Source organism: Lepidochelys kempii, chromosome 2, assembly GCF_965140285.1.
Source record: "Lepidochelys kempii isolate rLepKem1 chromosome 2, rLepKem1.hap1, whole genome shotgun sequence".
Classification (NCBI taxonomy): Eukaryota; Metazoa; Chordata; order Testudines; family Cheloniidae; genus Lepidochelys; species Lepidochelys kempii.
In genome coordinates, this window is record NC_136381.1 from 229992738 (window position 1) to 230005652 (window position 12915).

At 43.0% G+C, this 12915-nt stretch overlaps 1 protein-coding gene across 5 annotated transcripts in view; it reads right to left on the reverse strand.

The window, feature by feature from the left end:
• Positions 1-12915, reverse strand: part of CUBN (cubilin) — a 226786-nt gene that overhangs the window by 65478 nt on the left and 148393 nt on the right. For all 5 annotated transcript variants that reach the window (XR_012157573.2, XR_013635417.1, XM_073334127.2 and 2 more), the window contains 8 exons: positions 12163-12355; positions 11191-11388; positions 10706-10852; positions 9442-9632; positions 8958-9141; positions 5467-5641; positions 3252-3430; positions 138-347 (listed from right to left, as the gene is read on the reverse strand). Coding sequence is in view for 3 of the 5 variants with exons in the window: in XM_073334127.2 (XP_073190228.2) it covers positions 138-347; positions 3252-3430; positions 5467-5641; positions 8958-9141; positions 9442-9632; positions 10706-10852; positions 11191-11388; positions 12163-12355 (1477 nt within the window). In the remaining 2 variants the exon portion in view is untranslated. The remainder of the gene's footprint in view (positions 1-137; positions 348-3251; positions 3431-5466; positions 5642-8957; positions 9142-9441; positions 9633-10705; positions 10853-11190; positions 11389-12162; positions 12356-12915) is intronic.

The window sequence follows — 12915 nt, forward strand, 5'->3', positions numbered from 1 at the left end:
ATGTAACTCTGCCGGCAATAAGGAAGGCACCTGTACTGCATGTAATTCTTTCAACAGCAAGTGTTTTTAGTAGTCTCCTTTGAGGCTTGCTGCTGGGATGAGGGCAGGGAGGAGAATCACTGAAACAGTCTACTGACCTGAAGCATTGTACTCGCGGATCTCCACAAAGTCATTTGCACACCCAGGGGAGTCCTGAACATCTAGTCCTTCTAGGCTAATGGTGAGATAATGGCCGGTAGGTCCCCGGAGAAACCATTCGCACAACAAATTGTCTTGATAGTGCAGCTCAGGAAATCCTACACTTTCAATGACACCATTTTGTCCAGTCACCGTTCCACCACATGTAGCTGCAAAGAGAACAACATTTCTGCGATCCTCTTACCCCAGAACAGCACCTTATGGAATTGAGCTGCTCTCCCACAAGACTTTAATGGCACATTGCCACGTAGTTCGGAACAACCATAGTGGGGATTGTCCTCCAGAATCAAGTCTCCTAATCTCTCCTCATAGTTCCACCAGTCCTGGTTTGTTTTCCTTCCACAAATACACCTACTGTGGATATTGTTCGTTTTCTCTTTGTCTTACCTCTCACTGATCTAATCTCAGCCAAACATAATCTCAAGTTACAGATTTGGGACTTGGTTCTCATTTACATTGAAATCTCATTCCACTCTGGCAGTGTAAATGAGAATCAGGTCTTTTGGATCCAGATTTCAAACATCTCAAAGTCTAGATTTTGTGCTGGATCATTATAAAGATAAATGTCATTTGCTAAATTTGGATCTAGATTTTTAAGGTTTGGGTGATGGTTTGGACTTGCAGCCATGGGTCAGATTCCTCTCTAGATTTAACTAGGTAGTAATATTCATAGTCTATTTGTTGGTTTTGTCTTCTGTGTTGCAGCATAAAAGCAGAATTACATGCTTCATGTTTGTTTCCTACTGTTTTTGATTCTCATTTCCATGCTTTTCTCTGTGCTGCTGCTATGCATGGCCTGACTTTCCATTTCACAAAGCCACCACCCTCTTTTCACTCGTGTCTCTTGAAATTTCACTTCTTCTGTTATAACCACAAAATGTGAGATCATAATAATAATGTTAAGAACATATAATAAATTATTACCAGTGGAATATATTGGTTTTTCCAGTGCATCCTCTACGTCTGTGCAGTGGGGCGGCTGCCCCACTCCAGCAGAACAGGGGTTAAAAGTAGCTCTGGAGAGGACTGCAGCTGGGAAAAGGAGTAAGAGCAACTGAGGGAGTAGCTGACCACAGGTGTGGCCAGCTCAGTCAGGGCCCAGCTGGCCCTGATAAGAGGGCTGGAGGGCCAGGAGTGAGAGGAGTCTCACTCTAGCCCTGGAGTGGGAAGGGCTAGCTGCCTGGGAGCAAGGTACCTGAAGAGGAGCAGTGCTGGGGAAGGGCAAAGGGAGCTGGGGAGCTCCAGCCTGGTAAACCCCAAGGCTGCAGGTCTTGTTGAAGCCCTACAAAAGGTACTGGGGCTGCAGAGGGGCAGCCCGGGGATAGGCAAAGGCAGCAGGTCCTACCCCCTTGCCAGTGATGAGTGGCCATTATAGACTGCAGTCTGCCCCAGGGAAAAGGGGCTGGATGATGACTGGCAGTAGCCACTGAGGCAAGGTGGGCTTAGAGGGTTGGGTGTTCCCCTGGGAGGGGAGACCCAGAGCATGGGGGCACTGCAGTGGGGCAGCACCCCAAGGCAAAGGGCACTGGGGTCTGGGAAGGACATGGGGGCCTGAGGCAGGCAAGGCACTGGCCAGCAGAGGGTGCCGTGAGGCTGGAAAAGAGCTAATTTCCAGACAACCAGCAGGAGGTGCCACACCGGTGAGTCTGCGGCTTGCTATAGTCTGCCAATTAGATAACTGACTTTTTGAGGCAGTTGCTATATTTCTCTTTATGTCCTCTGCAGTGGTGATAATACTGATGGCTCTTAACAAATGACTTATTCCATCAGTATTATCACCACTGCAGAGGACATAAAGAGAAATATAGTAACTGCCTCAAAAAGTCTGTTATCTAATTAGCAGACATACAGGATGCACTGGAAAAACCAATATATTCCACTGGGATTCCATGGGGATTCTTTTTGACCAGCTACAAATTCTCTCTTAGTATGTGCTGTCAATATTTTCATTCATTGGGCCCAATCTCCACTCCCCTATATATATATATAAAATGTAAAATTTGTTTTTTATATTTGAGATCAAAATGTAATCAATAAAATCTTGCTTACAACAATAAATTCCAGTTCTTTGCTACCAAGAAATATGGAGAAGAAACAGCCCCCAGTCCTAGTTTTGAATGCTCCCAGATGAGACCAATATACTAAGCAAACACTTTTCTCTGAAGGTTAGTGGCATCATTGAAAACTGACATCATTTTACATTGCTGTTGAATCTGACCCAAGGGCTTTATTTTACTATTAACTCTCTGTTGCTTGTTACTAACCCTGCCTTAGCAGCTAGAAAATAAAAAATGGTTTCTTAATGTATTTTTTCATTTTCTGGCTGGCAAATATTGACTCCCCATCCCATTCCCATCACACCACTCAACCCCATTCTGAGATTAGCAGCACTCTGTTGCTTTTGCTACTTCTTTGTTTGCCTCCCGGCACAGTTAATGTAATCAGTTATGACACTGGCATCAGTGCACCCCTACTTTACCTCACGATTACCTGCTGTTAGCTGCTCTTCTTGCAACACATACCGCTTCAACACCCTTGTCACACAAATTACACTCTATTTGAACACTGAATACCAAATCAGATTACCTGACTTTACACATCTAACCTCATTTGCAGCCGTTTTCTGACCAAGGTGCACCTGGTATGTAATTTATCAGACATCACTGTTTATATCACGGGTGCTACAGCCCTTACTCCTTGCCCTTTTGGTGTTGTCCCTTAGATAGTTTGACTATTAGGCTTATCAAACTGCCCAATCCCCATTTCCACTGCAGCAATTCTACAAGGACTTTCATATTTGCTATGATTCCTACCTATCGCTAGGGAAATAATAGATTAGCATTTAACTGATGTGACGATTCGGATTACATGAATCGATGGTATAGAATAATGGAAAGAGACAAAAGCTTCTGTCAATCAATCTATTTTGAATAATTTAGGACCCAATCCTTATTGAATTTAAAACTACAGGACCTGGGTCCTAAATCTTTTCTGCTCCTTTTATAGCCTCAGATCAGGGAAAATGCAATAAACTGAATAACTGCTAGCATTACCTCTTGAGTACTTGGCATTGAATCCAATATGTGTGGCACGGTTGTCAGATCTAAATCTCATATACATGACAGCTCCTGAAGACCTTTGAATGCCTGGCAGAGAACTTCCACACAGCTTGGCAAGCCCTGGTGCACTGGAGTCAGCTCCATCACGTAATTCAAGGTAACTGAAGGCACAACTAAAACAGGAGGAACTTTTCTATTTAATTTGCAGCAACAATCCATTTGCGACATTTTAGCAAGTACCTGAAACCATCGAACAATGACATTTTAGATATGTCCAGATGCAGTGTGACTAGGAAACAGCCACAGTGATAGAGCCAGACAATTCCACAGACAATGACAGGGCTTGAATCAATTATATTCCCAGAAATACTAACTAGGTCACAATATCACACCAAGCTCTGATAGTCGCTGATGTGAATCCTGTGACATGGCTATTAACAGTAATAAAAAGGCTTTAAATAATGTCACTGTTTAATGTGCAGAATTTTGAAATATTTAACCTTTAAATGATTATTTAAAAACACATTCCCTATTAAACATCTTCAGTGACTACTGAAATAAATAATGGCAGTGGGACTGATCAAAGCTATCTATAGGGGTTCATCAATCCAAATAAATGTGCACCCCATTATGTGGGTAGCCAACAACTTCTTCAAAATACAAGACAGCTTCACTTATGGGGGGCTATATAATCACCTAGCAGCCTTACACAGCTATCCTGGAAGGGGGGAATAGAGGGGCAGAGGCATTTGTGGAGTCTACCTACCTGCACCAACTTTTCTGAACCTGGCACTATTATGGGCTGGTGTTATGTGACAGATAGGGCAGATTCCTGCAATATCCTGGACAAATCCTACTGAATTAAGTTAAGCCTGATTGAATTAAGTTTAAGTATTTTAGGAATTCATTGTATTTAAAATGCATTTTTTGTGGGCTTGTATGTCACATCTCTAGGGAGGAGACCTGACTGATACAAACCCAGGCTGGGAAGTGCAATGAGCTTCAAAGTACTATTTGAAACAAGATGAGCTTTTAAAGTTAAGTGGGTTTCCTAGGAAATATCTAAGGGAAGGGAATGCAAATTCCCCACCTCTGGACCCAACCTTTTGAAGCTATTCCTTGAGGAGAAACCCACTATCTGACTGATTGCCTATTCACAGTCTCTAAGAATCAAAACCCAAACTGTATAAAGGAAAAGTTCACATATTCATGGTGTGCTGGTTCTGAGCCCAAGTGCCTATGAACCTGTAACCACAGGGAAACCCCTTGGTGGGGTTTGAAGGACTGTTTGCCTACCAGACCCCTTGTTGGAGTCAGGGTTGATCTCTGGTGAGCTAATTAGCATCAGTGTAAGTTCTTTTATTGTTTTTAATGTTTTTTTCTGTGATGCTTTTACCTTAAGAATAAATCTGCTTGCTTAGAAAGAGCTGTGTGATAACTGTGGACAATTATGCTATTTATAGCCTCTGAGGAAGGAAGGCAAAGCAAGCCTGCTAAGACAGTCTGCCTGGTTGGGGAATTCATGGTGTAGGCATGGAATTTTGCAGCCTGGAAATACCCCACTGAGGAGGGAGGGAGATACATGTCTCCGCCCAAGAGAGGTGATGGCTGGGGAGTCGGAAGCCTGAGAATGAACCTTGTTGGAGGGAAAATACAGGTTAAGTTGCCTGGAACTGTTACAGTGTCAACTGGTGTAACTCCACCGAAGTCCGTGGACTTCAACTGATTAGCAAATGAGGATCTGGCCCTAATGTCTTCTACCTGCATGGCGCACACAGAGCACAGACCAAGTGAGTGGATATAGTGGTGCAAACCCCCAAGTGTGCTGTGGAAGCAGGGAATGTGGGCATTTTATGACCGTGCCCAACCAGTCTGTGCCCATTGGCCACCAATCTGAGTAGGAAGAAAGCACGGGGAATAGAATTTACAGAAGAGATCCTCCTGCCATTTGAACTTTCTCCATCCCTGTTACTTTTTTGCTGTATATCTTATTTTTGATTTCTGTCAAATCTTAAAGAGGCCAGGGATGTACACTGGCAATGTAGAGGGTCCAGGCACCTCTCTCAAAAGTCTTCAAAACATCCTAATTGTAAATTTTGGAGTAAATTCTATTGGGGAATTAGGGAACATACTGATATGGTAATAGAGAAAGGATAAATGAAAATGGAGTGCCTCAGAAAATGTATGCAAAATAAATGTAGCTATATACTTGGGTGAAGGTTCAATGTAAAACTGGTCTTCAAACTGCAGCTCCACTGCCCCTCCATTAAGAGCTGTTATGGTCCAGACACAGTCAGCATGCTGTGGATAATTGTCAGGATAGTTGGGGGAAGATGCATATCCACTGGGACTGGAATCACTGATATAGATATTCCCTCCACAGGCTGGTAAAGAGAAGTTTAAGAACAATAGGTTAAAGAAATTGTGTGAGATGTTCAAAACAAACAAGGACCAACTTCTGCTGGTGAGAGAGACAAGCTTTCGAGCTACACAGAGCTCTTCTTCAGGTCTGCGCTGAAGAAGAAGAGCTCTGGGTAGCTCAAAAATTTGTGTTTCTTTCACCAACAGAAGTTGGTTCGATAAAAGGTATCACCGCACCCACCTTGTCTCTCTAATATCCTGGGACCAACATGCATACAGCAACACTGCATACAAAACAAGTAAGTCATCCATATACTTAGTCACAGGTTCTTTTCAATGGATTATATTCACCATGCAAACAAACATACTGTCATTTTTGCTGTTGAAAAATATTCTAGCACAGTTAAACTTAGATTTTCTGGCCTGCTTGTTAACCAAGTCCATTTATTCCATGAAAAATAATACAACAGTCCCCTGATGACACCACTGACTGACACTCTACTCCCTCAGTGATCCTAGACTCAGATAAGCATGAAGAGAAAACCTTATATGCTTTATTTCTGAAGAATTCCTAACATCTGGAAAACTGAAGTTAAGGACTGGATCATTCAATGCTTTTTGTGAAGCATCCTCACTTTCACTTTCCAAAACAATTGAAATGTAAAACTCAAGACAATATGAAATCCAGTGAGAAATGACATTCAAAGCAAACTCAAGAATTTGTTCAGGTTCTTTGCCATACTAAGATACTTTTATTTCGCAGCTAACGACTTTATGATTAAAATACATTTTAGTAATGCTAATGAATACAGTGCTTCAATCCAGGTCTCTAAAGTGAAGCGCTAGAAATATATATGTACATGCATAGCTCCTACTATGTGTAGCATTTCCAATGGAAGGAGTAGAAAGAAAAAGAGGAGTTACAAACTTGAGAGTGAGTGAGCACGCTAGTAGGTTACTTTAGCTGTGTTTAATCAACATCATTTAAATGAGGGCTCCAAATGTCCTAAGAGACATGTGTTTGCCTGAAATACTTTGGGAACAGCTGAAGATGCCAGGCCCCTGATTTATACTAGCTGAGGATGTGGCCTGCCACCTCTTCATTCTTTCAAAAATGCCAGTTCCTACAGGGGATGTTATTTTCTCAGCTGAGGAGGAAACTTTTATGGAATGTTATCATTTCTGCCAATGCATTGGGTCACACTCATTCCTGCTGTAACTCACTGTTTGCAGTATGTAGGAGGCAGAAGGAAGATTCTAACTGGCCTTCCTCCCCTGTGTTAACTGTTGAAGTCTCCCGCTAACCTGTGTCCAACTTCCGCCATTTCCCAGATGCAGGCGAGAGATAGCTTCAACCCAACCACCAGGGAAACTAAAGATACTACGAATGAAAAGTGTTTCATTAACAAAATGTCAGGATTAGAACCCAGGTCTGCTGAGCCTGGGACAGCTGATGTTCCCACAGTGCAACCAGGAGGGCATGCAGACCTATAGCCAAGGAGCACTGTGGAGAATAGGCACCACAGGCAGTACGACCCAAAGGAGCCAGAGTGACAGTACTCTGCAGCTAGAGTTACCACCTTTGAAATGGAAAAAAACCCAGCACCCACCATCTCACAAGGCAAGCTCACTGCAACCCCAACCACAAGGCAACTCTGCAACTCTCCCCTCCCCCACTTCAGCAGCCACTTATCTAGACCAGTGATTCCCAAACTTGTTCCGCCGCTTGTGCAGGGAAAGCCCCTGGCGGGCTGGGCTGGTTTGTTTACCCGCCGCGTCCGCAGGTTCGGCCGATCGCGGCTCCCACTGGCCGCGGTTCACTGCTCCAGGCCAATGGGAGCTGCTGGAAGCGGCATGGGCCAGGCGCCACTTCCAGCAGCTCCCATTGGCCTGGAGCAGCGAACCATGGCCAGTGGGAGCCGTGATCAGCCGAACCTGCGGACGCGGCAGGTAAACGAACCGGCCTGGCCCGCCAGGGGCTTTCCCTGCACAAGCGGCGGAACAAGTTTGGGAACCACTGGTCCAGACAGATAGCACATATGGATAAAATTGATATCATCATTTTCATACTTAAACTGCGGCATCTTTAGCTGGACACAGAAACTTTTAACATTAGATATCCCAGTGCATTGTGATAACAATGCAAATCTTTAGACCCAGGTAAAAAAAACCTGGCAGATTAAATTATTTTTCTGGCAACTGGAAAATACATAAAATAACTGGCCAGGTCGATCAAATACTGGGTAGGTGATAATACTAACTATGGCCCTCTGATTGGCCATCACCCTATTTAACCCTGGAAAGTGCCCCAGGAAGTTGTCTGGGCAACAACAAAGACTTTGGGTCTGTTGTGACTCCAGACCTCACCTTGTCTCCTGATCTCAGGACTCTGATCCCAGCCTGACTCTGACCCTGACTCTTGCTTCCTGACTCTAACCTAGTTCTACCTCTGATCTCTGGTCTCCAACCCCAGCCTGACTTTGACCCTGACTCTTGCTTATTGAATCCGGTTCTAGCGATTCCTCCAACCCCTGCTCACTGACTACCATCCTTGACATATGGACTCCAGCCCAGCTGTGATTGCTAGGCCAGACAACCTACACCCTGGTCCCTTACAAATATGTGGAACACTTATGCAGTGGGCATTTCAAATCATTTACACAGAAAGCATTTTTGCCAGTATTTGTTTTTTACTAGATGACAGTCTCTCCACGCTAAGTGCAGTTGTAGCTGTGTTGGTCCCAAGATATTAGAGAGACGAGGTGGGTGAAGTAATATTTTTTATTGAACCAACTTCTGTTGGTGAGAAGACTAGCTTTTGAGCCACACAGAGATCTTCTCCAGTTCTGGGAAAGGTGCTCCCAATGTCACAGCAAAATGCAAGGTGGAACAGATTGTATAACATAAGGAGCTTAAATTCATTGCTTGGCTAGACATTAAAAATCATGGACTGAACAGAGACACTGGATTTATGGCTTATTACAGCAATTGGAATTCACTAACCCCCTCTTCTTGTCCTATCACTGCAGAGGTGTTAGCGGGCCACTCTGCCTTAAATGCTCTTACACTATGTGGTAACTACTTATGCTAAACAATCTGTTTCACTTGGCATTTTGCTGTGACACTGAGAGCACCTTCCCCAGACCTGAAGAAGAGCTGTGTGTGACTCGAAAGCTGGTCTCTCTCACCAACAGAAGTTGGTCCAATAAAAGATATTGCCTCGCCCACCTTGTCTCTTCAGGTTAAGCCACTTATTATAAGAAACATGCTTCTGAAAGAACAAATTCTAAGTTTTTTTTCTACTGATTTTCAGAACTTGTGCGGGATTTTGACACTCACCCAGACTCTTAGCCTCATACTTCAGTTTGAACCCTTGGCCCACACGACTGCTGTCAGAAATGAAGTGGACAAACAGCTGATTGTCTGTAGTGTACATCGTGGAAAAAGAGCTGCTACCACAAAACCGCCCATTCCTTCCAACGGTCCCCAAAGGTGGGGCAGAGTCATCCAGTCCATTTTTAAGCTAGAAGGAAATTGTTAAGGTTGTTCAAGCATACAGCTATCAACCTTAAGGAATGCTCTAGCAGATATAAGAACAAACCCAAACAACAATCTTGAAAAAAGCATTTCTCCCTTTAATTTACTGTACCAGTAAAGCAGCATCTCTAAATAAAGCTTTGAAAGATAGCAAGAGAATTTTAAATGACTTTTTTTCCCACTTTCCTGTTATTAATAATACCATAACATATAGGAGCCCTAGGCATGGGCCAGTATATCCTGTTTCTGGAAACAAAGTGACAACACCTACAGCTGATCAGCTCACCTCCACATAGTCCCCATGGCTGCAAGAAGCATCCTCGCTCTGAACTTCGAAGGGTTGTTCAAAATGGATGACAACAACAAACCCACTGGTAACCAATACATGCCAGGAACAATTGAGATTGGGAGCATAGGCCTGAGGATAGTTGGGGGATGTGATCACTCCCATGTCTGCATGCAAATAGCCACCACAACCTGAATGAAGGGAAATGAGATAAGGAAGAAAAAGTCACCTTAAATTATTCAAATTATGAAAAAAAGTCTTCAAAATCCATGTGATTGTTAAGCCAAATGCTGAACAGCTGCGTGGGATGTGCATTAGTGAACATCCTGAATAATCTGCCCACTTTCAGGCCACGTGCAAAAGTCTGCTAGTAGACTGTCCAGGTTGTATGGTGACACACAACAAACAAACCTGGCTTTTTAGTATGACAGAAAAATGAGTAATGCACTGTGCTCGATGCATGTTGGGAGGGGAGGCATAAGTGTCTTTATGGCACCTTTCCTCATGCGTTCCTCTCACCACCAATCCTGGGGCCTGCTGTACGCTAAACTGGCCCCCAGCACAGATTGTAAGTTGGAGCAACCTCAAGGCTGCCCACTCAAGACCCTGATATGCCCACCCGCACTCTACACCAGTCTGTGTGTTTGGGGAGTGGGGCAGTCAGAACTGCTTACAAGCATCTGGCTGCAGCAGAGGATTCCCATATGAAAGGAGAATCCTCAACTGCTGCCATGAGGCATCTTTGTCCTTGTGGGGCCTCACAAGGGTCCAAGGACCCGGCCCTATATCTATTTTGTGCGTGTGCTTGGATTAATTTATTTGCATCTCCAAGTTGGTGGTTCTCTTCCCTTTCATTCTCCACTTCCCCATCTCTCAACAATTGAAGTTTGTTTTTTAGCTAGCACCAGCCTTCACATTTTCTGAGTATATTTTGCAATTCTTAACCACAACTCTTAACTGTTGTAATATTTCTTCATACACTTGTACCAGGCTACAATATTTGTATTTCAGGACAACGGTGATTTTCAGATCTGAGGAGTGCTTCGTAACAGTAGAACTCTGGACAAAGGACAAAGTTTACCTTAAGAACATGTGTTTTTGGAATATGTGAACAGATGCTTCATGCAATTACTTGGATAGATTGCCGACAGTTGTGGCAAGCAGCTATGCTAAAAATGTAGGCTATAACTACTTCCCTTCCTTATTCAGCTTTCAGCCGCAAGGCAGATTCAAGATAAATTTGAAAAAAAACCCCACAACTTACTTTTGTGATAAGAAGCATTAAACCCAGCACCAGTGACACTTGCATCTGTAGTGAACTGAATGAACAAGGCCTCTCCAGTAGATCTTATTGGCCCAGGTGGGTCTCGACCGCATATGGTGGCCAGCACTGGGGCAAGGCTATTGTCTCCTAAGGTAAAAGAGAAAATATCAGTATTAAAAATACCAGAAGTCTTAATTTTCTAACAGTATTTCAGTCAAATATTCAATCAAATAGTCAAAAATGTTCACACATTTTTCTGGACCATCACCATCTTGTGTTGCTTGGCTTGATATTAGCCTGCACATAGCTTCAGCACAGAAGAATATTCATTTTGGAACAGGTTCCTGTGACTGATAAACTGAAGCAAAATTTGATCTTTTGGATGTATTTATTTATTTTAAGTACACAAATAGTAGACAAGGACTTTTTTTAAACTGGGGCTCTCTGTGTGTTTCACACTGTCAGACGGTACCAAGATTTCTCACCATCTCTGATGACAAGTTTGTCATAGTTGCATGAACTATGAGATTCTATATCTAGGGCCAGGATGTTGAACTCCACAGTGGATTCTGGAGCTCTGATAATCCAGGTACAGTCAGCAAAATTTCTGTAGTTCCTGGGCCACTCTGGTGAGAAGAGGAATGACGGGGTTTCTCTTGTCACGGCAACACCACCACATACACCTGCCGTGCAGAAAGAAACAAACATTAAAAATCTTCTTTTATAAAATTAAAAGTGTTTCTTCTTTATCATCTAATTTGACAGTCCCTCGCTGAACAAAGTATGAAAACTACAATGGTGCTATATGTCAATACTATGTTAAAGTACTTTTGCAAGCACTCTCAGGTGTTAGTTTGAAAATAGGAACCGTATCCAGCACCCAAGTCAATCTTAACTTTGTTCCATTTCACTTGCTCAGCTACAATAAATAGATTCATGTTCCCATTTCTTACAATGGGTATATATCTCACACAAGAGATATACATTCATATTGAACTTCTTTTCCTTTGCTTATAGGATATTTTGGATCAAGCATGTCCTGTATGTCCTGCAGGTCTGTGCAGGGTTGAATCTCAGTACTTCTAAACAGCATCACATGAGCTTGTTAGTCATCTTCCTTATGCAAGTGACAAATTCTCCAAGAATGTTATTTGACGGAGGATACTTTTCCATGTAGGCATGCAAAATATCTGTCCCTCCTCAAATGCCAGAAAGGGCTTGAGAATCCTTAACCCCTCCAACAAAGATGGAGCTCCACTTTTAAAACAAAGTAAAACACTGCATTTGAGAGAGGTACAACAATACAAATCAACAAAAATAATAATGATCAGTAACAATGGCAACACAGGTCTCCCCCACATTACACCAGGCACCCTCTAATGGGAACAGGATTTAGTGCCTCACCAATGTTATCACTCTTAACAAGCTAACTAACAGCGTCATTTTCAGAGACAAACCTCTAGCAATGGTGTACATAGTGGCTGGAGAAGCTTCCATTGCATACCAGTCCAAAAGGAAACCCTTTCCATTCACAGAAGAATCAGACTGGAACTGGACTGTGATAGAACTGCCGGAGGAGATGAATGATGAAGGGACAATACCACAGTATGTGGTGATAAGACGGAAATGAGTGTTGGGCCCATCATAGATCTATAAGGAGAAAGAGAGAGCAGAGCAGCAATGGTATTTTTCTGTCCCTACCATCTCCAGCAAAGTAATGGCAAACCACTGTTACTGTTATTATGGTTTTAATTTTGAGTGTTTGGGGCCAGTAAAGGCTGACAGTAGTGAAAATGAAACCAGTGAAGTGTAGGCAATGTCACTGCAAAGTTCTTGGTGCTGCACCATTGTAAACTGGACTCCTGAGGAGGATATTCCCATCTCCAAATAAATGAGATAGAACTGAAGCTTCAGCCCCCTAATTCCATTCTAGATAATAAAAAATACTGGTAACAGCCCGTCTGTTTCATCCGCTACATATGGTGCTTCCCCACCAGAAGGATCAGTACTGAAGCCAGCAAACTGAACTCATTGCCCCCTACAGACTGTTCTTCCAACACATTAGCTGGCTTTTCATCTGAAAAATGCCACCGGTGTATTGTTGTTCTTTGCTGAGGAAGAAATAATAAAATGCATTCTTCAGAAAATTTCTTTAGAGCCACATAAACATTTTAAGTAGCACTTTGTAAGCCAAAAATGTCAATGTGTTC